At 41.0% G+C, this 26,240-nt stretch overlaps 1 protein-coding gene across 1 annotated transcript in view; it reads right to left on the reverse strand.

The window, feature by feature from the left end:
* The window catches only part of tjap1 (tight junction associated protein 1 (peripheral)), a 68,924-nt gene that overhangs the window by 10,034 nt on the left and 32,650 nt on the right, over positions 1-26,240 (reverse strand). The window contains exons 2-8 of the mRNA XM_074675367.1: positions 24,034-24,154; positions 23,627-23,676; positions 19,627-19,784; positions 13,544-13,572; positions 13,026-13,187; positions 9,135-9,201; positions 2,039-2,146 (exon numbers count right to left, since the gene is read on the reverse strand). Coding sequence (XP_074531468.1) covers positions 2,039-2,146; positions 9,135-9,201; positions 13,026-13,187; positions 13,544-13,572; positions 19,627-19,746 — 486 coding nt within the window. The 5' untranslated portion in view covers positions 19,747-19,784; positions 23,627-23,676; positions 24,034-24,154. The remainder of the gene's footprint in view (positions 1-2,038; positions 2,147-9,134; positions 9,202-13,025; positions 13,188-13,543; positions 13,573-19,626; positions 19,785-23,626; positions 23,677-24,033; positions 24,155-26,240) is intronic.

Below are 26,240 nucleotides of genomic sequence, written 5' to 3' on the forward strand. Positions count from 1 at the left end.
CTTTTGGCTATTTGATTTGAAATGTTGCATCTGATGCACTTTCTTTGTTTTTTGCTACATTACCAGTCTACAGGTTATGAATGTTTAACATTAAAAAGTAATTTCTGTACATTCTAAAACTTTGGTTTCAGAAAACTGCTGGTAGACATTTAATAACTTGAATAAGAATTTTAATAAATAGTACCTTCAGCAGTTCCATATGAACTAATTTTTTTGCCTTTTACTCAAAACATTACCAGTCTTATCCCACAGTAGAGCATGTAGGTCATCATTTAACACAGGAATTGGATTGGTTGATAACCAAAACCATGGTATCAGTATAGGGAACACAATAGTTGGATAGTGCATCCCTAATCTAGATCAAAACTTTGTCTTGACAAACTCACCTGATGCTGTTTTATGAAAGCCAATCAGTGTTAAGATTTCTGGAGTTTCTTGAATGCAACATGAAAGATAGACTTGACCTCCACTTAAATGAAATACTTAAAAAAATATTTTATAAGTTTCAATTCAGACTAAGATAATGCCATGCCCATCAACTTAAGACTCAACGAATAATGCACCTAAAGAAAATCAATGTCATTGTTGGGATTCACACCCTTCAGCCAGCTTTAGCGAGTTACAGTGAAACTGAGACTCTTTAGAGACAGATGAGCTAATGCTTCCCTCAAAGGGGACATATCATGCTTGTTTCTCCTTTTCACTTTGCCAGACTAGGAGGCCTGTAAAGCATTTCTGCCCTCAGTACAAGTCATTTAGTTCCTTCATTGCCCCACAATAGCGTTCTCAATATCCTCGTTTTAGGCCATTCTGAAGATCTCGTTGAAACGCTCCGTTTGGAGAATGACCTCCAGTAACCTCGCAACGTCACAGCCCTTTGTGCTCTGATTGGTCAGTTCTATCAGAGGGGCGGAGGGGGTAGAGCCAGGGGGCGGTTTTTGCAGCATGGCAGTATTTACAAAATCGCCACATTGAATGGAGCAGACCGAGCGAGTTTGCTGTTTGCCAAAACTTCACCGTAAGGCATTGATAGCACTAATAAAATGGCAGAGTGTAGGATACGTCCTTTTGTATTGGACCCCGAGTCAGACCCAGATGATTCTGCAGCTCAGGAGGAAGAAAATCCATACATGGAAATATAGGCAGACTTCACCAATAAACTATTTCTATAACAGGGCTCCATCCTGCTCCTTCACTTTTCTCTGTCTGTTTTTTCCATCATGCTGAAAGTGTAGTCTAAAGATCGCCTCGACCGTCAGTTCATCACTATGTTAGCACTCAGTCAAGTTAGCCAGAGCTAGTAGGGAGCTGTATTTATACTCGGCTCTTGGTGGGTGTATCCCTTGGTGGCAGTTGTGTGACTAACTGACTTCACAGAGGAGGAGCTGCTTTATCAGATTACTCCAATAAAAAGAAAGGATCCTCGTGTCGTCACAAAGGTCGAAATCTCAAAGCCAAATGTCAATGACCTATTTTAAGAGGCATCAAATCTCATTCTAGGATATCAGAAAAAATAAAATATCTCATTTTTTGAAAAATCAGGGGGTGTAAGGTCTTGTTTTCAAATTTATTATATTATTTGTAAGTATTAAATCAGGGATCAGCATGATATGTCCCCTTTAAGAATTCACTGAACCAAGAATGTGTATGGTGTTTATACTGTAGATTTATCAGAAGGAGAAAAGTTTTTCTCCACTTTGACCTGAGCACAACTTTACAGTCCAAGCTGATAATTGTGCAGTAAACCACACAGCATCAGAAGTAGGGATGGGCGTTTGGAAGAAACCTTGGATGTTAAATTTCCCCCTGGTGGGAGAGATGTCTCAGTGCTTTTTGTAAAATTCACTCACGATGTCATGATGGTAGATATTGCTGTGCAGTGCAGAGTAAGACGTGTTTAGTCTGTTAATTAAATGCCAGATACAGATACAAACAGATACACAAAATTCACAGTGATTGACCAAACTCCTATGTGGATGTCTCTGCATAAAATGGCCCTCACAGCTGGATGACGGTCTCTGTCTGTGTCTGTACTCACATTGAGCTCCTCCAGGCGGTCGATCGTGTTCTTAGCATCCAGCAGTTTGTTGGTGAGCTCCACTATCTCCTGGTCCATTGTCTTTTTGTCCCTTTCCACCTTCCGTAGCTGCAGGAGAAGCAGAGGCATGTTAGATCGACTGAGTAAGCCAATCAGGAGCTTGATGTGGCAGGAGGCGGGCCTACATTCAGATCATGTGGGAAGAAATCTTCATTCTGGTTTTAAAGGTTAAAACCTGTCCACAAACTGAAACTCATCCAGCAGTTAAACCTTTAGGATTAATAAGTTCACACTGATTTATGTTGTTTATGTTTAGTATGTTTAATCTTCTGCGAGCTGAGCTGTAAGCATTTTTACTTTGAAGAGTTTATTTCTACAGGTTTCCCAGATCATTTGAATGCTGCATTAACCAGCAGCACCAACAAAGGCATCATGGATGTGGCAACATGGCTGCTGCTGCAAGAAGCCGAAAAAGATCCATTAAGATCTTGATCAAAGCGTTGAAGCTGACGGTGAAATGTCTTCATTAAATTTCTTGCAGAGCAGAGGGGAAAAAAAGCAAGCAGCCAACATAAGCTGAGAAAGCTCGCATTAAAGAAACGTTTTCTGTTTTCACTGATCGTTTCAGCTGATCAGGAAATATTACAGCACTTAACACTTTACTGCAAATGTGCAGCAGCAGCTGAAAGTCATGCAGAAAAAACATCACTGTTTGATTTTAAGGCTCTTTTGATGTTTTGAACACTCTAGGAATAGTTTAAATGTTGAATGTTTGTTGTTAGTAGTACAATTATGAGGATGACAACAGCAGTAAAAATTTTAAAGAGGGGGTATTGTGCTTCTTTTTAGTTTTAAATCTGCCTCTCTGGTACCCCTTTAGTATCTTTACATGATTTACAGCTCAGTGTTCTTACTCTGGTGTTTCCGAAAACTCTTATTTCAGCTTCTGTCTGAAACTTTTTGTTCTGGCTGCTGTCTCTTTAAAGCTCCCCAATAAACAAACCCCCTACTCTCTGATTGGCCAGCCCTCTGGAGGCCTGTCAGGAGTGGCCTCTGTGTTTGAGGCCCTGCCACTCTAGTGGTTAATTAACCAGTCAGTAGATCCTTTTTTGTTGACCTCATCATTTCAGCAAGTCTTGCAAAGATCTTGTGATACTTTTTGAACGGCTCGTTTTTATCAGCTTTCAGACAGATTCAGGGATTTCTACAACAAATGAATTTGCAGAGATTTGAAAATCTGCAGACGTTTAGTCGGATCATCCAGCACTGTAACTTAATAGCCGTGTTAACAGTATGGAAAAGCAGAGTACCCCCTCTTTAAAGGGTAATTCACCTTTTAATCGTCTACACCTCAACTACAGTAGAGACTCTTCCATCATTATTTCTTATTTGTTGTACAATATTTACATCCCTGAAAAAGTTATGGTAAGATGAAAATCCAAAAGAGAACAAAACTGTATTTTATCATTTGAAACCTAAAGCTCCAGTGAGGAACTTTGTGTTGGTTTTGGCGCCCCCTGTGGACAAAGTGATATCTCTGTTTTAGTTGATCTAGTTAAACAGAGGAACTGTTAAGGAACTTTTCTTTTCATTTTTTCATATCTTACATTATTATCATGAATAAAAATACTCCTCACAGGAGCTTCAAGTTTAATTTATCTCAGAGCATTGACTTTCTGGCTAAACACTGCGCCTTCAACCCTTTAATATGTTTTTATTTAACATTTCAGAAAAGAAAATGAAAAGCAAAAATATGCATAAACTGATACCAAAGTCGTGACAGTTTGATCAACTCAACCAGAAACAGAGGATGAAACTGCTCACGACACTCTGTCAGCTCAGAGTGGTTCATGAAAACATATTTCAGAAGACTAAAGGACAGAAATCTAGAGAGACACCGAGGGGAAAACGACGAAAGAGGAGAAGAAGAAGGATGAGGAGGAGGAAAGATGGTCAGAGGATGAGGATGAGGAAGAAGAAAATGAATGAAACCCAACTGCATGAACCCATGTCTGACTGACAGCAGCCTGATGGAGGAGATGGTGAAGATGAAGATGATGATGATGAAGATGAGTCAATCCGTCAGAGAGCAGCGTGAGGAGAAGAAGAAGAGGAGAAAAAAGAAAGAGATGAAGAGCATCATCAGACAGAGCAGGACAGAGACAAAATGAGAGTTCCCATTTTAGTTCAACAGTTTTTACATTTCACCACAAACAGTTTGAAAAATGTGAAATCCTCTGAAACACAGTCGTCATATTTGGACTCAGCATGCATGTTAGCCAGAAAACTGGAAAAAGACTGGACCCCCTCCCCACTGAAGGAGTGCTGGTTCAGAGTTGGTTCAACTTGAGAACTGTCCCAGAACCAGCTTGTTTCCCACATGTCCACAGAAGAGCCATGACATTGGGTCTTGAATGCAGCAGAAAACACGTGCTGAACTGGCCAAACGGTAAAGGGGTGGAGAGAAGTCAGGATATGCAGCTTCCTGGACTCTCATCAGTTTTTCCAACCCATAGCTTTAATTTCATTTTCTGATTTTTTGGACTTTAAACTGCCTCACGGTGACTTCTGACCTCCTGATCTATCCCCAATGGCAACCATCCTGTCATCTCCAGTTTCCACAGTTGATCAATAAACTGCCTCAGAGTGTGTTTTCATTCAGGCATCGACCACTCATCGACTGTGTGATCAATGAGCCACACACAGACACACACAGACCTCTCATTATTCACTGGGACACAACCCCCCACCCCACACACATTCACCCACACACACACACAGACACAAACACTTGGTACAGAGCAAAGATAAATCTGTAGATATTGATCTGTATCATGAAGTCACTTATTCCAACGAGCTGCTCCTCCTTCAGTCAGTCAGTCGACATGAAGACAGCTCAACATGTTATTCCTCAGACTGAGATCCAGTCCAGTCTTCACCCTACAGATCACATATCTTTACATTTTCAATCTCAACTGTTTTCATTAATCAGACACAATGTACCGACTCAAGCAGCCCAGGTATTTATCCATGCTCTGATTTTATCGCACATTAAATTATGGGCTCGGGACGCACACTCTACAATCAGAAACCTCTTATCATGGCACTTGTTCAAAAAAAGCTCCTGTAATAATGTCTAAAACTGCTGCAGATAATGTTTCACTGTAGAGCTGATGAAAAAGTACTTGGACATCTGTCCAGACAGTGAGATGCTTTAGTAAGCCTACATGGAATGTTGATTGTTGTCAGGCTGACAATATAGTCAAAGGCTCTGTGAGGACTGTCCGTTTGGTCTTCATGTGGCTGGTTTTGTTTGCCCTAAGCAGATCTTTTCAACTCTACTTTTCTTTGTTCAAGACAACTTTTCCCAGGATGCAAAGCAACAAGGTATTGTTTTTATTTATAGTTATGTAGCACTGTTGTTTAAACATGAAAACAGTCAAACTTTGTAAACTCAGTTTGTAGTTTAGTGTTCAGAAGGTGAGCAGAGTATCTGTTTAGTGTTACGCACATCCCAGTGCTCTGAGATGTGTCTGTAATGTTAGTGAGTCCTGGTTAGCTATGTCCTGCCAGTCATCTACCAAGCAGAGCTAACATAACCTCACTCTTCATTTTATTGATAGATTCTCAAGTTTGAACAGACCACTGCAGAATAACTGCTGCATTTGACACAGTCGACCATGTTGTCCTGGCAGATAGACTTTACAAGACTGGCTTATCGAGCCAGACTGTTAGTTGGTTCTCAGATTATTTATCAGATAGAATGCAGTGTGTCCATGCCGCTGGGTCATTGTCCTATCTTCTCCTTGTTTTAAAGGGTGTTCCTCAAGGCTCTATATTGGGGCCACTGTTGTTTACAATTTATGGAAATAATCTTTGTGATGATCTGCTATACTGTGTCCCACGGCTATGCTGATGATACTGTGATATATAGTTCATCTCTCTCAGTTTTGAAATCCCTTGAGTTCCTGCAGTTGGCTTTCCTAGGTTGCCAACTTTTCATGGGGTTGAAGTTGAAATGGTAACATCTTATAAATGTTTAGGCATTCTTCTTGATGACAATCTATCTTTTAAATTGCACATTGACAAATTTGTTGCTAAGCTGTAACTTAAATTGGGTTTCTTATTTAGAAATAAGTCATGTTTTTCTCTAAAAGTCAGACAACATTTGATCACCACAACATTTTTACTCTTGTTGGACTACGGAGACCAGCTTTTTATGAATGCTTCTGATCTGTTTTTAAAGAAATTAGATGCAGTATATCACTGTGCCCTGTGTTTTATTACTGGTTACAGCTATCAAGTTCATCACTGTATGCTATATGCTATGCGCACATTGTTCTTCTTTATACGCTCGCCAACACAGCCAGTATGGCCTGTGCTCTCAGGACATCATACAGCTGCATGTCTTGAGAGAAAGAACTGAACTGGGCAAAACAGCTTTTACATTTTCTGCCCCGTCTGCCTGGAATTATGCGCAAAGGGACTTGAAATTAACACATCTTGTAACCCTCAGGGAATATAGAACGATTCTAAAAGACAGAAATTAGCTCAAATGGATCTTGTGACTGCACTGTAATTCTACATTCCTATTGGTGTTTTTATGTAGTGTGTGTATCTGTGACTGCAATTTGTCTTATTTTCTGTTTTGTGCTGCTGTCTTGGCCAGGTCACTCTTGATAAAGAGGTTTTAAATCACAAAGAGATTTGAGCCTGGTTAAATAAAAGCTATAATTAGAGGTAGACCAATATATCGGCCGGCCGATATATCGGGCCAATATTTGGACATTTGTCTCTATCGGCCATCGGCCGTATTTTCTTTTAAAAAGCCGATTTTTGATCCGTTGTATAAAATGATGCAATTTTTGATCAGGCACAAAAAAGATGAGCACCTTAAACTTGTGGAACCACTTGGATACATTACATACTTTTGTTCAAATTATATTAATAAGTTTAAATTTCTTTTTTGACATTTTAAGAAGAGTGTGAATGTTTACTACTGCTTGTTACACTGTGTGTTTACTCAGACAAAATATTTCATTGTTTTTAAAGCTGAATAAATGTTCAGAGGACTGGACACGACTTGTTGTATTAGATTTCTTTTAGTTGCTCAGAAATTGCTGCGTTTCACAAAAATGTGATAGATATATATTTATTTAACAATCGGCCTGAATATCAAATTGGAAAAATCGGCTATGCACATTGGCATCGGCTGCCCAAATTTGGAAAGCATCGGCATCAGCATCGGCCCCCAAAAAACCCATATCGGTCGACCTCTAGTTATAATAATAATAATAATAATAATAATTATTATTATTATTATTATTATTATTATAAACAAATAAAAAAATCCAAGAAATCCTTTTCTCCAGGTAAAAAAGGACAGATCTTAGTGTTGTCAGAGGGACTTACTGCCCATAAATTGATTTGTGTACAGAAACTGAGAAATAGCATTTAGAAACCACTAATTTTGACTCTGATAATTTCATTGTAAATCATGGATTATGAACAGACATTGAAATTGAAACTATTTCAGGCTCACTGATAAAATCCCCACAGAGACTTTAACCCCTAACTGAGTCAACCTCTGGGTCCTGGTATTATGTTGGTAACAGCTCTGAATGACAGCAGGTGGGCTGCAGGTATTTTTGAGTACATAAAACACCAGCAGCGATCCACCACATCAGAGACAATTATTTTATCTCCCCATTATTCAGAGAGCTGCAGAGCTTATTGAAGCACCACACACAGCTCTGTAACATTAGTAATAATCTAAACCTGTAGTCAGAGTCACACAGACTGGGTTCATACAGTGAAGAGTTTGGAACGAGAGACTCATGACTCAACTCAGACGAAAACAACAACTCTGCTGCCACAAAGCTCAAAGATTTAACCCACAGAGTACTGTGGACTAATTATGTTTTCTTAGGTTTTCACGTGTACAAACAATCTAGATCCCTCAACCAATTCAAGCATCATTTCTAACTTTTAATGCCTTCATTTCTTACTTTTCTGGACTTGCCAGGTGAATGCATATTTAGTCTAGAGAGACATTTCTTTATTAGAATGAGATGTAAAGACTTTCTTAGATTTCAGGTTTGGCTGTTATGTTAAATAATGTTTTATCTAATCAGGAAAATATCACCTGTTGGAAATTATAAAAGCTCATTTTATGGTGGAAAAAAATCATATTTAGTTTATTCAAATCATTAGGGTTTATTATCAAACCTTATCCAATCAAAAGGTCAGAAATACTTCTTTTTTTTAATGAAGCTACGAAGCTATGAGGAGAATCTGCAGCGCCACCTTCAGGCCTGGAGTCTTACACACACACACACACACACTGTTGTTCAGATGTGACTTTTACCCAGGCGTGTGTTTGTTTTGGAACAAATTTTCTTTGTTCAAGACAACTTTTCACCAAATGTGATGAGGCGGGCCAGTGTGACCGCATCCTGACTGCTGACTGTGAGTTGGAAAGAACATTAGCACAGACAGTTTAGCTCCTGTGTTAGCCTTTAGCTCAGGCTGTATCTCTCTCCTGTTTATCTTTCTTCTGCTCTTCTGTCCTTTTTCTGTCTGACAGTTAGGCTCCAGTGTCCGCCGTCACTACAAAATTAATCACAGAAAAAAATATAGATGTCTCTTCTCTCTTCTAAACTACAGTGTAGTGTGGAGACTTGGACTAAATCAATCCAGTCCTGCTCTACCTGATAGGGAAGCTACAAAGAAGCTACAAAGTAGCATTTCAGAATAACCTTCATTGACTCTGATAATAATTTTTTAAGTGTGGATTATGATCAGGCATATATCCAGAAGGGAGATTTTTTCAAAATCACTTTCAATCTCTAAATGGCCTGTTTAAACTCATGACTGATTAAAGTGCCTGAAGTATATTTTGCTGCCAAACTGAGATGTAACAGGGGATCTTAATGTAATAAAGATCATTTGAACATCAATATATCATTGTGATAGTCAGAGAAGCACTTCAGAAATATTTCTGTCACAGTTTGCTGTTTATGCTCGATGTTTGACTGAGGGTCATAAAGTGTCAGAGGTCAGGAGAAGATGAACTTTCAAAAGTCAAAAACTTTACCAGAGCGTGGAGCTTCTCCTCCAGGTCCTGATTGGCTCTCTGAGACGCTGTGTAGCTGTTCTGGAGTCTGCAGACAGAGACAGAGAGAGGTTTACTGAGCATGAGGAAACATTATTTGAGTCTTTTTTAAACTTTTGTATCTGATCTTGCTCCACATTTGTTTCGGGGAACGATGTTTCACTTTGAGGGGGAAAGAAGGTTTCTGGGAGTCAAACACAAGTCTCTGCTGAGCTCCAGCTGAACGCAAGTAAGTGAGTCTAACTCTGCTGATCGCTGCCGTGTCAAAGCAAAACGAGGCGTCCTCTGGGTTAAGGAGCTTCATCTGCAGAGACCTATTAGAGGATACTTCAGGTCAAAACTGTAAAAAAGTCTCTAATGATTCAACTCAAACTGAGTCTCAGGGCTAATTTCCTCCCTCTCCCCTTCCTTCCTCCTCTCTTTTCCCTCTTCCACTCCTTTTTCAGCCTCATTAGGCACAGACTCTCTGACTTCCTCCCTCATTTACAGGCTGATTATCATCACAGGACAAAATAAAAGTGATTACTTCCTCTACAGAATATTCAAAGATGAAGATTAAAAAGTTTTGCTGTTGGATGATTTTTACTTGTAAAAACACAAAAACCAGCTTCAGAAAATGGTCTGAAAGTGAGAGCAGTGCAGTGATGGAGGAAAAGAGTGACATTGAAGGAGGCGTCGTGTGGTATTATCCAGCATCATATATTTGTACTGTTAGTGGCATTAGTTCTGCTCTGTGTCCCATTAAAAAGGCTCAGACTGTTCTGTACGTCTGTGGCCAGCCCCCATAAAAACATGACGCACGTCTCCAGAGGCTGACACAGACATGATGTGGAGAAGTCGTCCTCAAGGAGTTCATTGTGGTTTATGTTGAAGTTCTGCAGTGATACTACTGGTCAAACTTTTAACTGGTATCTTCTCTAATCTAACCAGCCATCAGGAACAGAGCAACGACTAACTTAGATTTAGGAATGGGTATCAATTGGGTACTTTTATAGGTACCAACCAACTTCTCTCTGTGGTATCGAGTACCGATTCATGTAAAATCAAACGGTCCCATGTTACGGTACCATGTTTTGGCTGCTAAAAGCATCCCTATGTCTGTAAAGGGGATGGAAGAGTGAGTGATTTTCCATATTGGACATGAACGAACCATTGCAAGTTTATAAATTAAGAAATAAATATGTCAAATTGAAAAACTTGAGATTTTATTTTTTGAACAAATTAATATTTATTACCATATAAACACACCCAGAAGTACCAAAAATTGGTACTGATTGCCAGGTACCGGCCATCTGTACTGTATTGTTTCAAATGTGAAAGGTACCCATCCCTACTTAGATGCAATTCTCATTACACTCAACACTTCCACCGATGATGGAGTAAAACAAGACAAACTGAACCATAAACATTTTAACACCTGATTGAAATTTCCAGCTTCATCACTGCGAGTCTGTGACATTTTCATTTCAAATTATCAGCCTTTTATCACCTTCACATCTTATTACCATGTTAGAGGTACCTTCATGCACCATCTTCAACTTTGTCTTTCCATTATGACATACATTCTTTCCCATCATTTTTATCAGATTTTGGTTTCAGCTTTTTTCTTATCTCCTTAAGAAGACAATAGCTGTGTCCCGATTCAGGGGCTGCAGCCTACAGAGGCTGGATTTGAAGACTGATTACGTCACAGTGGTGCGACTGAGGCTGTCCCAATACGGAGGCTCCTCCAAATGCAGCCGACGAATCCGTCCTCCATTTCGGGGGCTGCGAAGGACGGGTTCGGTGAATCCTTCATAGCCTCACATATCCCAAGATTCATTGTGCATGAACGCCGAACATGATGGACACGTCCGAACTACAAAAGGAGTTCCTGTTTTATCCAGATATGAAGGATATCTGGCAACAACTATGTGAAGTGTTTCTAAAACATTAAGAATATTTTGCTTTTCTGTGTGAAAATGTGTTGTCTGGGTTCTTTTCAAGTAATATACTGAGGAAAAACAGTTCTTTATAAATCTTCTCATTATTATATAAAAATATGTCCATAAATGTAAATTCTCTTGGGAAAAAAAACTTACTTGGTGTTTTTTTTAATTATAATTTTTTTTACAGGGAATTAAAAAAAAGACACTAAATCTTTTCAGCAGCTTGTATTTCATACGTTTTTTTTTTTTTCATCTATCATCCCCCCAGCACTTGATCAAATTTTGAAAATGTACATTGTTGCTTACTCTCATGTAAATGGTGGTTCTATACTCTATTAATAATAATAATAATAATAATAACGCAAAGTAATAAAAAAATAGTAAAAATCATCCTGTTTTAAATGTGAGGTTTTGGTTTACATGTGTTTGAAAGTAATGTAAGCCTGACAGATGAGGGCGCCGTGTGACGTCAAGGGTGACAAACAGGAAATGCTTCATAGACCAGACCGTCTCAATTCAGTTCGGCCTTTGTGGTCTACACAGGCTACAAAAGCCGGGTCCTCTGAAGGCTACAGCCTACGGAGGCTGCAGCCCCTGAATTGGGACACAGCTAACGTGACGTTACTTAGCAGCAACCTCAGGCTGCAAGGAATTTCGAACATTTCCTGAAAATTTCATTGAGATCCTTTGGTTACTTATTGAGTTATGTTGTTCACAGACAAACTCTCCCAAAAACATAACCTCCTTGGCAGAAGTAATAACAGTTACGAGGTTGTCCTGCAAAGAGGCTAACAACCCGCCTCTTTACCTCACACTCCCCCGACTAAAGTTATGTTGATTCTAGTGGTTTCAATGTAACATACACCGATGACTGGCTTCAAAATTCAGTATCAAAAACAAATAAGTGATGTCACAGAGACTATGCTCATTTATCATACATTTCATGTACGTCACACTGAACTGGAATTCCTTCAGTAAAATAATAAGATTTTAGTTCTTTCTCCAGAATCTCCATATTAAAATATTGCAGACTGTTGCTATGGATTATCAGCCAATCAAAACCAAGTGTTGACCACAGCGAAGTGAAAATCTGTGTTAACAAATCCCAATCAAACCCATGTGCCCTCAAGACCACAAGAGATAAATCCATCCAACCATTTAGGGTCACATGGGGATGAAGCCTTTCTAGAGTGACATTGGGCGACAGGTGAGATACACCCTGACCAAGTCTCCAGTAGGGCTGGGACGATATTCTATTCTTGAGGTTTCATTCTATTATGATTTTTTGGGTGCTGATTTGATTTTAATTGCGATTCTTCGATTTTTACAATTTCTGCGAATTTTTAGTACAATAGTGTCTACAGACTATATCAGGACCCATAATTTCACATAAAATGCACATCACGTGAGTCAGAGAGAAACATTTCACCCTCTGCTGGAGAAAAGTAGTATTTTTTTTCCAATCCAGTTTACAAACAATGACTGAAATGAAGAAAGAATTTGACTTTGAAAAAAAAAAAGATTTTTGACAAAGAATCCTGATTTTGATTTTGTCAAACAAAAAACCATGATAAATTGATTTTTGAATTTTTCTACCACTCCTAGTCTCCAGACTCTCACAGGGCTAACATGTAGAGACAGCCAACCGTTCACATTCACCCACACACACAAGAGCAATTAAAATCTACCAATCCACCTGATGGACATGTTTTTAGGCTGTGGGAGGAAGCCAGAGAGAACTCAAGCAACCTCAGGTGTTGATCTCAGTTTAATTGACGTCTTTGTGTCTCATAGAGCTTACTCACTATGATGATGAAAAGCGATGGTTCACCTGGTCATGTTTCAAAGCTTTAATGACCCTCCAAGCTGAGCCCTTAAAGTGGTGACTAACAGAGCAAAGGTGTGTGCTGACAGAGACCTGATGACACTCAGTCAGCGCCCTCACCTGCGGAACTTGTCCCTCATCTTATCCAGGTCGTCTCTGGTCCTGTTGAGCTCCGCCTCCATGTAGTGACGGCTGCCGTCGAACTCCGCCTCCATCGCCTCCATCTTGTGGGTGGTGAGAGAGAGGCGGCGCTGCAGATCTTCATTCTGCTGCTGGAGGACTCTGGGTGATGGATGGAAGAAGTCAAAGGTCACAGAGAATCTCTGGGTGTGTGGGAAACTCATGAAGAGAGGATTCGATTAAAGCCTTGAAAGCTGTTTTAAAGCACTTTGTTTTAAGTTATAGGACAGAAGTTTCCACTGAGTCAGGAGAAAGCTGAGCTGCTGGAACGAGTCAGAAAGAGCATTAATGATCGATGACTTTACTATTATACAAGAAGTGTCCAGATTTGTTTCATGGGTTTCATAATAAACTGCTGCATTTGTTAGAGCTGTCTCTGTGCTTTGGCTTTAGAGCCGACTAAACAAAATAAAGTCAGTAAAAACAACACGCAGGAAGAGTTTCAGAGAGTTTCTCACCTGATCCTGTCAGACTCTGATAAAGGTTCCTGAAAGAAAAGAGACACAGTGTGAACAAACAACTAATCACAGAATAAGAACAAAACATGCTGCAAAAAACCTTTTCTGTTCACTTTGCTGATTTTAAAGCTTTGCCACCACACTGTAGAAAAATAACTACAGAATAACCACAGAGCTGTTCAGTCAGACTGAGTGTTCAAGCTGATCTGTGAAAACAGGATTCAATCAGCAGGGTGTTCAGCGTCACAGAAATATGATGAAAGAGTCAAATAATCTGCTGATAGGATAAGACATGAATTACCTGTCAACCTTCTTGAAATAAAAATAATGTAATACTACAAAAACTAAACCTGTAAAGTTTTTTTTAGCTCATTTATAGATTTCTTTTTCTCATTGTAAGCAATTCAGACATCTTTTATGCCCTTTAATTTCTTGAATTAAGATTTTTTTCTGGACTTGTCAGGTGAGTGAGGCTCATATCAAGTCTTTTTTTTTTTTTGACTCTTCAGCTTTTGTATTTTACTGTTAAATGAAACAGACATTGACCTTCTCAAACACTGATTGTCATTGAATACCTCCACCTTTAGTTCAAACGTATGACATAACAAAAAGCACACCTGCTGTAACTTATATCAAATCTAATAAGACATTTTTTAACAAAATAAAACATAAACACTCGCTTTAAATTCTATTTTTGCAAAGTACTTGCAGAGCAGAGAACTTCAGATTGGTGACAGAGATGTTCAAACACACATGGAGCTGAGAGGAAGTCACCCTACAGGCCTGATAGATTTTCTTTTACATGTCAACGGCGTCGATGTTTTGATCCAATATTCACTTTTATGATATTTTTCATAACTAGCAGGACATTTGTTACAAACAACAAAAAAACAGCAGCTTGCAACTTTTAAACTGTTTTGTTTTTATGCTTTTATGAAGAGAAAGGACCGTGGGAAGAGCCGGGACCTGAGGAGAATGCGTGAGAAGTGACCCTCAGTGGAGGGCTGCAGGTCAGGGTCGAAACTGAGCTGCTCCCCTGCGGCGCAGGACTAAACCTCTGAACTCAATTGATGGCCCTTAAAACCATTTTCCAAACCAGCCTCTATGATCTTCAGCTGTCAGATGGTTAGTATACGGAGGATCATTTCATTATTGATTACAGACATGAGCTGATGGAGACATAAAAACGATCCTAACATTTAAATGTTTGTGTATTGGGTTAAGAGATGTTTTATTCGAGCTCTTCACTCTGATTTGATGACACAGCGCAGTGAGGATGAGCGGTAGATGTTCCAGAGAGGACACCCGTGCTTTTTTTACTCTGTGACCAGAGACGGGTCGTTGGCTGGCGAGCAGCTCAGTGAGTCGTCACATGACCGATGTGTGTCAGTGATGTCAGGTCAGTAAAATCCGATGCAGCAACGCTGTTCGGATGTTTTCCGTTTCTTTATCTGTATCATTGATCTCTGTCGACTTGTGGAAACACACCCTCAACCGGCGTGCACTGGACTTTTCATCGACCACTGACTCAGCTGCTGTGACCGGAGCGGTGGAAAGGCCAATCACATCGCTCCGTCCAGCAGCTGACGGTTCCTGTTTCAGATGATTTGTTGTTGTCACAATCCACTTCCTCAAGTATCACCATCCGTTATCAATATAAAGACCGCGAACAGACGGAAAGCCTGCAGCTGGTTACATAAAGAGAAATCCATCTTTCATCTCCTGGTCTTTGAACTGTTGCATTCTGGGTATTTCAGGCACCATTCAAACCTGTCAGCGGCCTGTTTAAACACAGTTTTTACTTTAAAGCTTCTGTGGGGGCCTGTGGGTGGATTTCAGAGCCTGTCCTTTATATGCAGAGCTGGTGTGGTAGTTCCCAAAGCGGGAGTCAGGAAACACTGATGGGGGTGTCACAAAATTAATTCCATGACTATTTAAAACTGCATATTTCATCTATTATTGTAAAAATATAAACAAAAAAGGTGTCTGATTTGATACAAAATCATTCATAGAGAAAATGTTTGATCAGTTTTCCTCATTTCAGTGTTTGAAACCTGAGGTGACTAAACCAGTATAACAACAGCAGTATCAGTGAAGGTAGATCAAAATAGAGAACAAAAAAAAACATGGGTAGTCTTATTTTATGATCAGTTAAATAAATATTCAAGGCCTTTTGGTTGTTTTTAGATTGGTCTATCAGTGCATTCCCCACCCCCAAAAAAGGGGGATCCCTGATCCAGTTTACTCTGACAAGAAACCTCATCCGGCTGTCTTTCATCAGAGTGTCTATGGATCAAATATGTCAAACTAGTAGAGTATGGCTGACATATACGGAGCTTCTATCACCAAATTTCAGTAATCATGGATCGTTTAGGTGACTGAAGGTGCTCACACCCAATTTTGGGGTTCTGGTCGCCAACATGCTCCATGAGGCTGATAGTCCTCAAGTCATCAGAGATTTATAAATGATTGTACTCTCTGTGAGGTCACCCCTATGTTTCTGACACAGAGTTTTGGAGTGAATCTGGCGTAGTCATATCGGACATGAGGAGGGCTTTAAGTCTCCACCAAACAGCAACCTCCAGTCTGGATATATGAGACAATGCTGAAGTGCTAAAATCTGCTTTTTCTTGAGTGTCTGCTTGAGGCTGGCTCAGGAAGTACAGGAAATTTGCATACACACCAAGACAATAAAAGCTGTTTCCAAAGCAGAAATTAACCTATTTACAGCCTGGTTCAAAAAACATCTCCTGTCTGAATCGATAATTTCACGATCAGCACACTCGACAGTTCAGTTCAAAGGATATTAGGATCGCTAGTTCGCCCAATCAGAGGCACAGCTCAGGTCACGTGACTGACGGCACCCTGTAGCTGTTAGTGTGAGGACTCAAAGCCCGCCCCACTTCCAATATGGCTGCACCAGCTGATCTGCTTCAAAAATCTGTTTCAAAAAAAAAAAAGAGTAAAGTCAGGGAGACTACTTCTATTCATTTCACAGTTTATGGTCTACACCAGGGGTAGGCAACCTAGGGCACGGGTGCCACAGCTGGCACGTGAGGCTATTTATGCTAGCACGCAGGGAATAATTACTATGAGGCTGAGGACAAAATAAATAAATAGAATAGAAAATGAATCTTTTGTGTTGTATTCTATTTAACACTTAACAGGAAATTGAGCACACTATAAATGTTCTTACATAACAATTTAACAAATAATGTTAAATAATACATTAAATCATGGCATTACAAGTAAGCGAATGTGTCTTGCAAGCGCGCCACTGCAAATCTCTTGGGACACCATTCCCCTTGCTTGCAATTGCATCGATTTAGCAGTGTTATCAAGGCAAACAAACCAACTTCCAGTCATCATTTCTAACATATCTGGACGAGGTAGTATGGATCTATTGCCAGAGATGGCCGAAGATCAAGCAATTTGCACCCTTTGCTGTGAAAGTATGGTATGTCGGACATCATGTGAGTCTTTTTGAGAACAAACACAAAAACAGTGTCAGCAAAGAATTCAAAACAAAGTAACACATTTAAAACTTTCTCTACTGTTAAGAACCAAGCAACAGTAAGAGGTTGTAACATTTCTCACTGCATAGCTAAGCATGGAAACCCATTCAAGGAGACTTTTCTATCGACTGTCAATGATTTTATGAAAGAAGTCTTTGCACTTTGGGCATGATTGTATTTTAAAATGGCACAAGTCATGACAAAGGATGCCTACCTCTGGTCTACACTGACAGCTACAGGGCCTCCGTCAGTCATGTGAGCTGAGCTGTGCCTCTGATTGGGCAAACTTGTGATCCTAGTATCTTCAAAACCCCAGAGTTACAAAAATTGTTCCCCCCTGTACAGTGTGCGCTGAGACATTATTTTGTTTCTACTGTGAAAATGGCTTTTTTGACTTAGTGTGGGTGGTTTCCAGTACTTCTGAAGCCAGCCTCAAGCAGACACTCAAGAAACTGCTGGTTTTAGCACTTCCACTTCTACTCATGTTTTTAAACTGGGTTAAACTCAGACTTTCTAGGGTTTCACAAAAAGCTCACTAAAATGGGCCTCTACACTGCAAAACATGACACCTAAGCATGCGTTTGTCTTATTTTAAGTTAGAAAATAGTTTTATTTGACTCAAAGAGCTACATCCACATTAAAAATCTAGAAAAATGTCTCGTTTAAAGATAATACAGGACAAAAATGACACCTGAGTTTCTTAAGAAAATGTACTTGTCAAGTGTCTTGGAGTAAGAATAATGTCTTAATATAAGAGACTAAACTCCAGGCAGAACCGTTGGGAGGCATATCCATTACCACTGAGCTAAATATAGGTCCGCTAGTTCCTTTGGTTTTAATAACCCCAGAGTGACACTGTTTTAAAACCAGTTCAAACTCCTCACAGCAACTTTGAATAAAAACTTAATTTGTAAAAAGCAATAAAAAACTTTCTTAAGATCAAGTTAGCGCTTGGAGAAAAACCAAACTCAGCTCAACAAGAAAATGAAGATTTAAAGTAACAAAGAAAATCTTATTTTATGGCAAAATACTAAAATCCAGACATTAAATTATATAGTCTCTGGATTCAGAGGACTGTTTAACCACAGGGCATAAGGATTTGACGTTCTGTAACTCTGCACTGTGACGAAGGTTTATCCAGTGTGCTGTGGCCAACATCAACCTAAAGCCAGACATCCTCTCTAATGAAATCCTCCCACAGACAGATTCATAAACAAACTATTAACTCTAAGTTTCAGACGGCTGATGCATCTTCTCAACCTTCTGTTTCTTTAATGACTTCTTTTCATTTAACTCCAGAGTGAGTGACGAGCGTTTTATCATCCTCTCCTCAGAGCTGAAGGTGTCAGAGCGGTGACACTGAGATTGATGGCAGACAGTGACACAAGAAAAGCAAACTGTAAGAGTGAGGGTTTTATGGTGAGCAGAGGAAGGAGACAGGAGGGATCCTCACTCAGACGGTTTGGACAGAGGAGGAGGAGGAGAGGGGAGAGGAGGAGGCAGGGGAGGTGATGGCGGTCCCCTCTGACCTACCTTGAACTGGGTCAGGTGACACTGATTAGAAACAGGAGGTTTGTGTTTGTGTCTCTGTGTTTCCTCTGCCTCCTGGAGCCCCATCTTTACCCCTTTACTCAGAACTTCCTCTTTACACCCCGCCCCTTCTGGGATGTCACCCTGCACTGGCCCCGCCTCCTTGTCCAGCAGGGGCTGGTACCAGCTGTCGGGCCGCTGCATGGCTGCAACCCAGTCGTCCCAGCGTCGTGTCCTTTCCACGGATGAATCCCCGTCCTGCTGCCTCCTGTGTGCAGGTCGGCGTCTGCTGCGCTCGGGGGTGGGGCTTCCGTGCTCTTTGGAATGAGACCTTCCAAGTAAGGAGAGTCGGGCAGGGCTTAGCACCTGACAGGTGATCTCATCAATGAAGTTGGAGAAGCGGACCTTCTCCTCCAGGGCCTCCATCTTCCAGTTCCACTCACTCCTGCAAGGGGAGGGCGGGGCCGAGGACCGGCGTGAAACTGGCGTCCGCTCTTCTGTCCGATCCAGGGAGCGAGAGGGTTTGCTCAGTTCTCTGCCTCGCCCCCTGCCGTTATCCAACAGCTCTACTGACTTTGACTTCCTTATGACGTCATAGGCATGCTCCACCTCTAACAAGGCCGAATGCTTCAGGATGCCCTTTGGGGCGGTGGTGGTCTGGGTCCGGTGGGTCCAGCTTTGGTGTTCTCCTCTGGGGCTGCGACTCGGGGAGGTCTTCCTGACTGCTATGGGGCTTCCGTGTGCTGTATAACCCTCTTTTGTACTGCTGATGAAGGGGCTCACTGCGTGGTGAGGGCTCGTGCTGATGCCCGCCCCCTTCGTCCTGCTCCGGGTTGTCTGCTGAGGCCTGTTAGCGCTGCTGAACAGTGGCGGTGGTGGGATGCAGAGCTCCAGACTAGACAGACTCGAAGCGTCCAGGTCGCTCTCAGAGATCGGTGATGCTGGGGCACCATGCCGAGCCCCGGCACTTTGTGAACGTGAAGACGTAGCAGCGCTTTGAATGTAGCTAAAATGCTGCAGAGGTGTGTTAAGGTTTACCTGATTGATGTCGTGCTGTGGCGCAGGCGGTGGCTGGGCGGAGGGTAGGGCTTGGCGTGTCTCACGGTGCTGTGGTGGAGCCTTGCGGTACGGCTTCCTTGCAGGGGCCGCACTAGTCATCCTGGGCCCTACTTCCTGTCTTCCTCGGTGTGTCAATCCTGCCAGCAGAAGAAGAGTTAATCGAGGTACCAAAAGTGACGCAGATGCCCACCAACTGCCCGCCAACAGCCCACCACGACGCCTCAACCACAACTGTGCCCTGCCACTGCTGTCACACTCCCTCTCACCCGCCCGCCCACCCACCCACTCTGTCTCTGTGTGCAGATCGATGCTGGCCCGGCCCTCATTAACATCAAACATGCATCTATCTCTGCGCACACCTACATATGCGTTTGTGTCTGTGTGTTTACGGCAAAGTTTACATGTTTGTGAGCTAAGACCTAAACAGTCAAGACACTCTGGCTCCAGAACACACACCTCAGCCTGGAAGAGTTTCCACAGACAGGTGAGGAATGACACGGGTGCCCCAAAACACCTAGAACAAACCTCTCTTTATACCTACATAAAGGCAGACGGTAATAAGGAGAAGAGAGTATGATGCGTGTCTGTGTGTGAAAATGTGTGTGTCCATGTGTGTGTGTCTGAGCCTCAGGCGACACATTGATCTCAGTTTGTTTCCAGAACAGGAAGAGCAGCTCCATTGATCAGAATAAGGCCAGCGCTAACGTGTCAGCGCTGCCTGGCTAATTGGAATGACACAGCTAACACTGCTAACAAAGCTAACATGCCACAGCACAAACAAGAACATCACGTTCTCTGATAAAATAAGAAACAAAATCACAAAAAACAAGTGTTCTCTGGAAATTTTTTTTATCAAAACTACAAATTTAATTGTGACCAATCAGAATCTTCTGACAAAGTGTTTCTGTGGGTTTGTGCCGTCTGTTTCTGCTCAATGACCCGCTCCATTAGGAGTCTGTCCATGTCACATGACCATGTTCCATCCTGAGGGGACCAATGATGGGCCATCGATCACTGTGTGACTTTCTGTGGACCTCTTTCTCACACACACCCAAACAAACTCTCTGAACACACACACACACACACACACACACACACACACACACACACACACACACACACACACACACACACACACACACACTTCACTTCACTGTGGCGCTACTTTCTGCAGCCATTTGAAACAAACACATCACGTGCTGTAAAAAAATATTGATCATTTGATAAAGCCTGCATCATTTCACATCTGTCTCTTTTTTTTGCTTTTACTAAAAACTACATTACCCATGAGCCTCTGCTGCGGTCACCGTGTAGAGCACTGTGAAAGAGGCTCGGTAGAAACAGATAAATCTTTTATCACAACGTGCTATAATTAGCCTTAGCTGTATATTTCAAAAGGCTCTTTTTTGAGCTGCTGATGAAATGCACTCTGGGAGTTGTAGTTGATTCAACCCTTTTGAGTTTTTATGTCAGGAGAAAACTCGTAGCTTGTTTCCTTTAATCAAAAAACAGAATGTAGAATAACACTCTTTGCTTCACAATTGAAACTGTGAGTCACTTCTCTTCACATGAGGAGCTCTGAACACGTCGGACTCTCGGTCTGCTGCTCTCAGCTCGACAAAGATCTCACAAGTACTGAACTACAAAAAACACAATGCTGCGCTTAAACAGCTCCCAACAGGCAGTTTCTATGAAACAAGTATGAGATCTATTTGAAGCTTTAAGGAACACAGGTGAGGCAGCAGGACATGCTCGCCTTGCCTGATTGAAGCCTCTAAATTTTACATACAAACGCTGTGAGCAATTTTACCCAGCATGCTCTGCTCTTGCACAACCCTAACACACATGTTTCTGGAATAACTGTTTCGATAATTGTCTTTTATAACAATCATGTCCTCTGTAGGAGGCGTCTGCTCTTTCTTTTTAAACATTCTCAGTTTTCTTTTCCATGTTTCTATCTCTCTGTGTCCTCTTTCTTTTGTCCGCTTTGCATGTTTTATTCATTCACTTATTTCTGCTCTCCTTCACTGCTTTCTTCGTTTTACTGTCTGGCAGCGTCCCTGTCTCTCTTCTTCTTCTCCCCCAACTTTGCTTTTCACATCCTACGACTCTTTCTCACATTTTTCACCCTCTATCTTTTATATCAGCCCTACTCATGGTTCTTTTCTTTCTTGGAGAGGTTTGAATATTTTACAGGTTTATTTTAAAGGCAGAGTTTTAAGGTGATTCTGAAGTGCTGCTTTACAATCTACACAGTAAAACAAGATTATCACCGACTAGATTGTGCCTGTGTTCCCGTCAGACTCACCTAGAAAAAAGCTGGATTGATATTCAGCACTCACTTAGACGTGTTGGTGTTTAAAACTCTGGTGGTCTGATGGCAGTGAAAATCAAGCAGGTAAAGTTTTAAACCATGAGATGATTTTTTTTTGGAGGAACTTGAGCTAAAACAGCTCAATGTCTCTGAACAGGATTGAATTTTTATGCCAGCGTGTGAATCCTTCACCTAAAGCTCTTAATGGATTTAAGTATTAAACCAAACGCATGCTTACATTTTTCAGACATTTAATGGGAAGCTGGAGGTGTGATGGGTAAAGTTAAACACTGATGCATCTGTTCACCATTCAGAAGATAGAGGGAATAAATCAAAACTTAAAGGTAGGGTCTGCAGGAATTTTTGTTACTTGTTAGCAAACACAAAATTCAAACTCCTCCTTGGCTCAGTGCCAGCAGCAGCACACACCCACTGCCTCTGACCATAGCTACAAGAACGCACCCACTAGCCCAGCAACCACCTGTAGCATAACGTTCCTACGTGGGAGAGACTCGAGAGCTGTGCACCAGACTTGGCATGTCAGCACAAGCTAATCACAGGTATTTGACACATAATAACTTTGTCCTGTACTGCTCTATAAGGGCCTGAAAGTGAGTGAAAGTCGAGCCAAGATTCACCCTCATAGAGTAAAAAGCTTTATTTGTTTGGTGTTTTGTTTTACTTTGGTTGTATTTTCTTGCTCTGTGCTACGTCCACTATCGTAGCTGCTTGGGACAGCCTCTTCCACTCGCTATCATCAACACGCAGTCATTTGTGCACTGGGCGGGCTGTGATTGGCTGATGTAACCACGCTTACTCACCACCCAGAAACGTCCAAATATAACCAACACGTCAACATACAGGCAGAGGAGGGGGTTGAGGCAGACACAGACACAGACACTGACACACATGTATAAAGGCTCATAGGAGATGATTGAGCAGGATTATTTCAGTAAAAGTTGACATTTTATTTTTTTAAGGAAAATCCTGCAGACCCTACCTCAAAAGTTTAGTTGTTGGTACTTTTGTACAAAAAGGTCTGTTTTCCATTCCTCAAAAAGAGGGAAATGTGCAATTTTTAGTCTTTATCCTGTCTATCTGGTATTCCATAGTGGCCATCCATGGTTTAAAGCTCAAGAAAAATTCTATTTTTCTATCACTGGTGTTGTAGAAACCCCTTATTTCAGCCTCTGTCTGAAATACTTCGCTGAGGCTGCTGTCTCTTCAAGGCTTTCCACTCCACAAACCCCTTTTCCTCTGATTGGCCAGCTCTGGACTACAAGGGTCCCAGCTACGGGCAGACCTTGGTGTTTTAAGGCCCGTTCCTTCAATGTGTCTCAAGCTAGTTAGGAGATTCTTTAGCAATGATGTATACAGACAGATTCAGGGATTTCTATAACATATAGTTTAGAAATCCAGCATTGTTACTTTTTTTATCAATTTTTTGAATATGGAAAAGTAGAATATCCCCTCTTTAATTTCCAATACCTGCTTTAAGAAAACCCACATTTTCATCAGACTAGGTGATGGTCTTCATGGACAATGCCTGGAACTCTCAGCTTACTGACTGATTCTCGCCTGTTTTAGAGTCCACAGATAATGTTTGGGACTCACTTCAAGGTCCTCCAGGATGTGACAGAATCAGTTCAAATAGTGTGTTTGTACCTGATGTGTGAGCTGCTCCAGCACTGACTTCATCCACGGAAACAACCCAGCTGTAAACAAACACCCAGGATTAGCTGTTCAGGTTGACATCATGGAAACCTTGATTTACATAAAAGACAGTAACAGGATCTGCTGACCGAGATACAGAGCGTAGATAGATTTATTTACACACTCATCCTTTCATCTCTGCATTCAAGTTACGTCCTTTCAATGAAGTTCACAGTGACTGCAAAATCATTTTCACTTCATCTTTAATGAACTGACCCAGAAAACAGGGGCCTGATTGTGTACTCTCACAGAAAAATACAAATTAGCGGTTCAAGAGAGCGAGAAGAGCCAATGCCAAAGAGGTTGTGTGTGTGTGTGTGCGTGCGTGTGTGTGTTTCTGTCCTTGAATGGATCCTCACCTCGTACGTCAGCACAGAAAAGTCCTCATCTTCTCTGCAGCGTCTGTCCTCACACACTATGCCCAGTTCCTCTCTTCTCTTCTCCCTCCTCTGGGCATGCGAGCCTTCGCTCTCTGATCACCTGAAACACAAGAGGGTCGGATGGAAAAACTGGAGTCAATGCCAGCTGTCAGTCAGCCTGCAAGACAACACAGAGGGCACAGCTGAGGAGGCACAGGGGCTTAGAGAAACAGGACAGACGTTAACGACATGAGCCGAAAACGTGTTTCAGGTCTGAGGAATTCAACAGCAGATTATTTTGTACTCATGTTTCTTTTTCTGTGAGAGTTAAACATTACAAACACACCCAGGTGGGAGAACAACTCTGTGCACAGGGACCAGTATGAGGAGCTTCCAGCATTAATACAGACTTACTGTAAGAGACTTTGGTTTAACTGCTCAATATACGAGCAAGAGAAAATCTAAAAATACACTCTGACCACTGATAGATGAATAACATTGATTATCTCGTCACTGTGTCACCTGTCAACCTGTCAGTGGGCGACATATGTTGGGCAGTAAGTGAACATTAAGTCCTTCAGGTTGATGTGCTACGAAACAGGAAAAATGGCCAAGAGTGAGGATGTGGAATGAGCTATCAAGGCTCTTTTTTTCTGTAAACCAGACTATAAAAATGTTTATGTTGCTGTAAAAATAGACTTTTTAATGGGTGTTTATGTGGTTTCTGGTGTTTCTGTTTCTGAACAGCAGTTTTTAGCACTCCAGTAAGGATTTCATATTTTTAGACCAGAGGTTACTGTTTGGGGCAGAGCTATGGGCAGACCTTGGTGTTTGAGGCCCGCCCCTCCAACATGTCATTTTTTTTTTTTTTTTTTACTAAAGACTGTTTTGACAGATGGATTCAGGGATTTCTACACTACATGAAAGACTCTGGTTATTCATGTCTAAAATATGGGACACAGAAGAATCCCCTCTGTAAGGGATTCAATTTTTGCTAAGGCTGGGACAATATGCTATTCTCACGATTTGATTCTATCAAGATTTTTGAGGTGCTGATTCAATTTAAAATACAATTATTCAATATTTATGATTTTTAGTTTGTTTGTTTTTTTTAACACCAGACCATTTGAAAAAGCTAAATGATGATGATAATAATGTCTATAGAGTATATCAGGAGCCATATTTTCCCATAAAATGCACATCACAAGAGTCAGAGAGAAAAATTTCAACCTCTGCTGGAGAAAAGTGGAAAAAGACTAAAATAAAGAATTAAAAAAAAAAAAAAAAAGAGTTTTTGACAAAGAATCACAATTTTAGTGCTGTCAAACAAAAAATCCCAATATATCCATTTTTCCTCCCACCAAAACTTTTTGCATGTTTATAAAACCCAAGCATGCTTGTATTTAAAACAAGACATTAAGAGATCTTAGAAAATATCATAAAAGATGAAAAATAAGAGACAACTGCCCGTAAAGCTTCGGCATCTACTGAAAAATTATCAAGTAAATCACTGAGTTGATTTTTAATATGTAAAACAATGTTTTATAAACAGCTGTTAATACTGGAATATCATTTATTTCATTAACACCTCGTGGGAAAAAAACGAGGTAAAACATATTAACTGTGTGATGTTTGTATGTTTGTGATATGTTACTTCATGAAACATTGAGCTGTTGAAAACAAAAAGGTATCACTGTCCGTGGTGTAGCAGTGAAAGTCAGGCTTTCAATCAGTCAGAGTGCACAGAGTCCATGAAAGATCAAGTCCTACTTCAGGCTCCAGTCAGTGCCCGTCTAATGTTGCTTCTTCCTGTCTGAGCAGGCCAGCACCAGGCGGGGGAAGTCGATCTATTAGGTGCTGGTGCTGCATCAAGTTTCATGACTTGGACCCATTAGCTGCAACTTCTTCCCAGCAGATTATTCAGACCTGTGATCCTTCATCTCCAATAACTTCCAGGTCATTTTTTTGTGGAACAAAACATCCACAACTCTGATCACACTGGTTAGATACTTGTTCCTGCCATGGCTTTGTGCGACACTATATGATCTGTAATTATTCAATATGGGCAGTTATATGCATTGTGTTGCTGTGGAAAACATTGTTTGGGGGATTAGGATCACATCATGTGTTTGACTCAGGAAAGTCAAAGTTTTGTTTATCATGATTTGATAAATGATTAACTTTTACAAAGATCAGTCTAAGAGAAT

Source organism: Halichoeres trimaculatus, unplaced genomic scaffold (assembly GCF_033239565.1).
Source record: "Halichoeres trimaculatus isolate MK-OKI-2021-1 unplaced genomic scaffold, fHalTri1.1 fHalTri1_scaffold_8, whole genome shotgun sequence".
Classification (NCBI taxonomy): domain Eukaryota; kingdom Metazoa; phylum Chordata; class Actinopteri; order Labriformes; family Labridae; genus Halichoeres; species Halichoeres trimaculatus.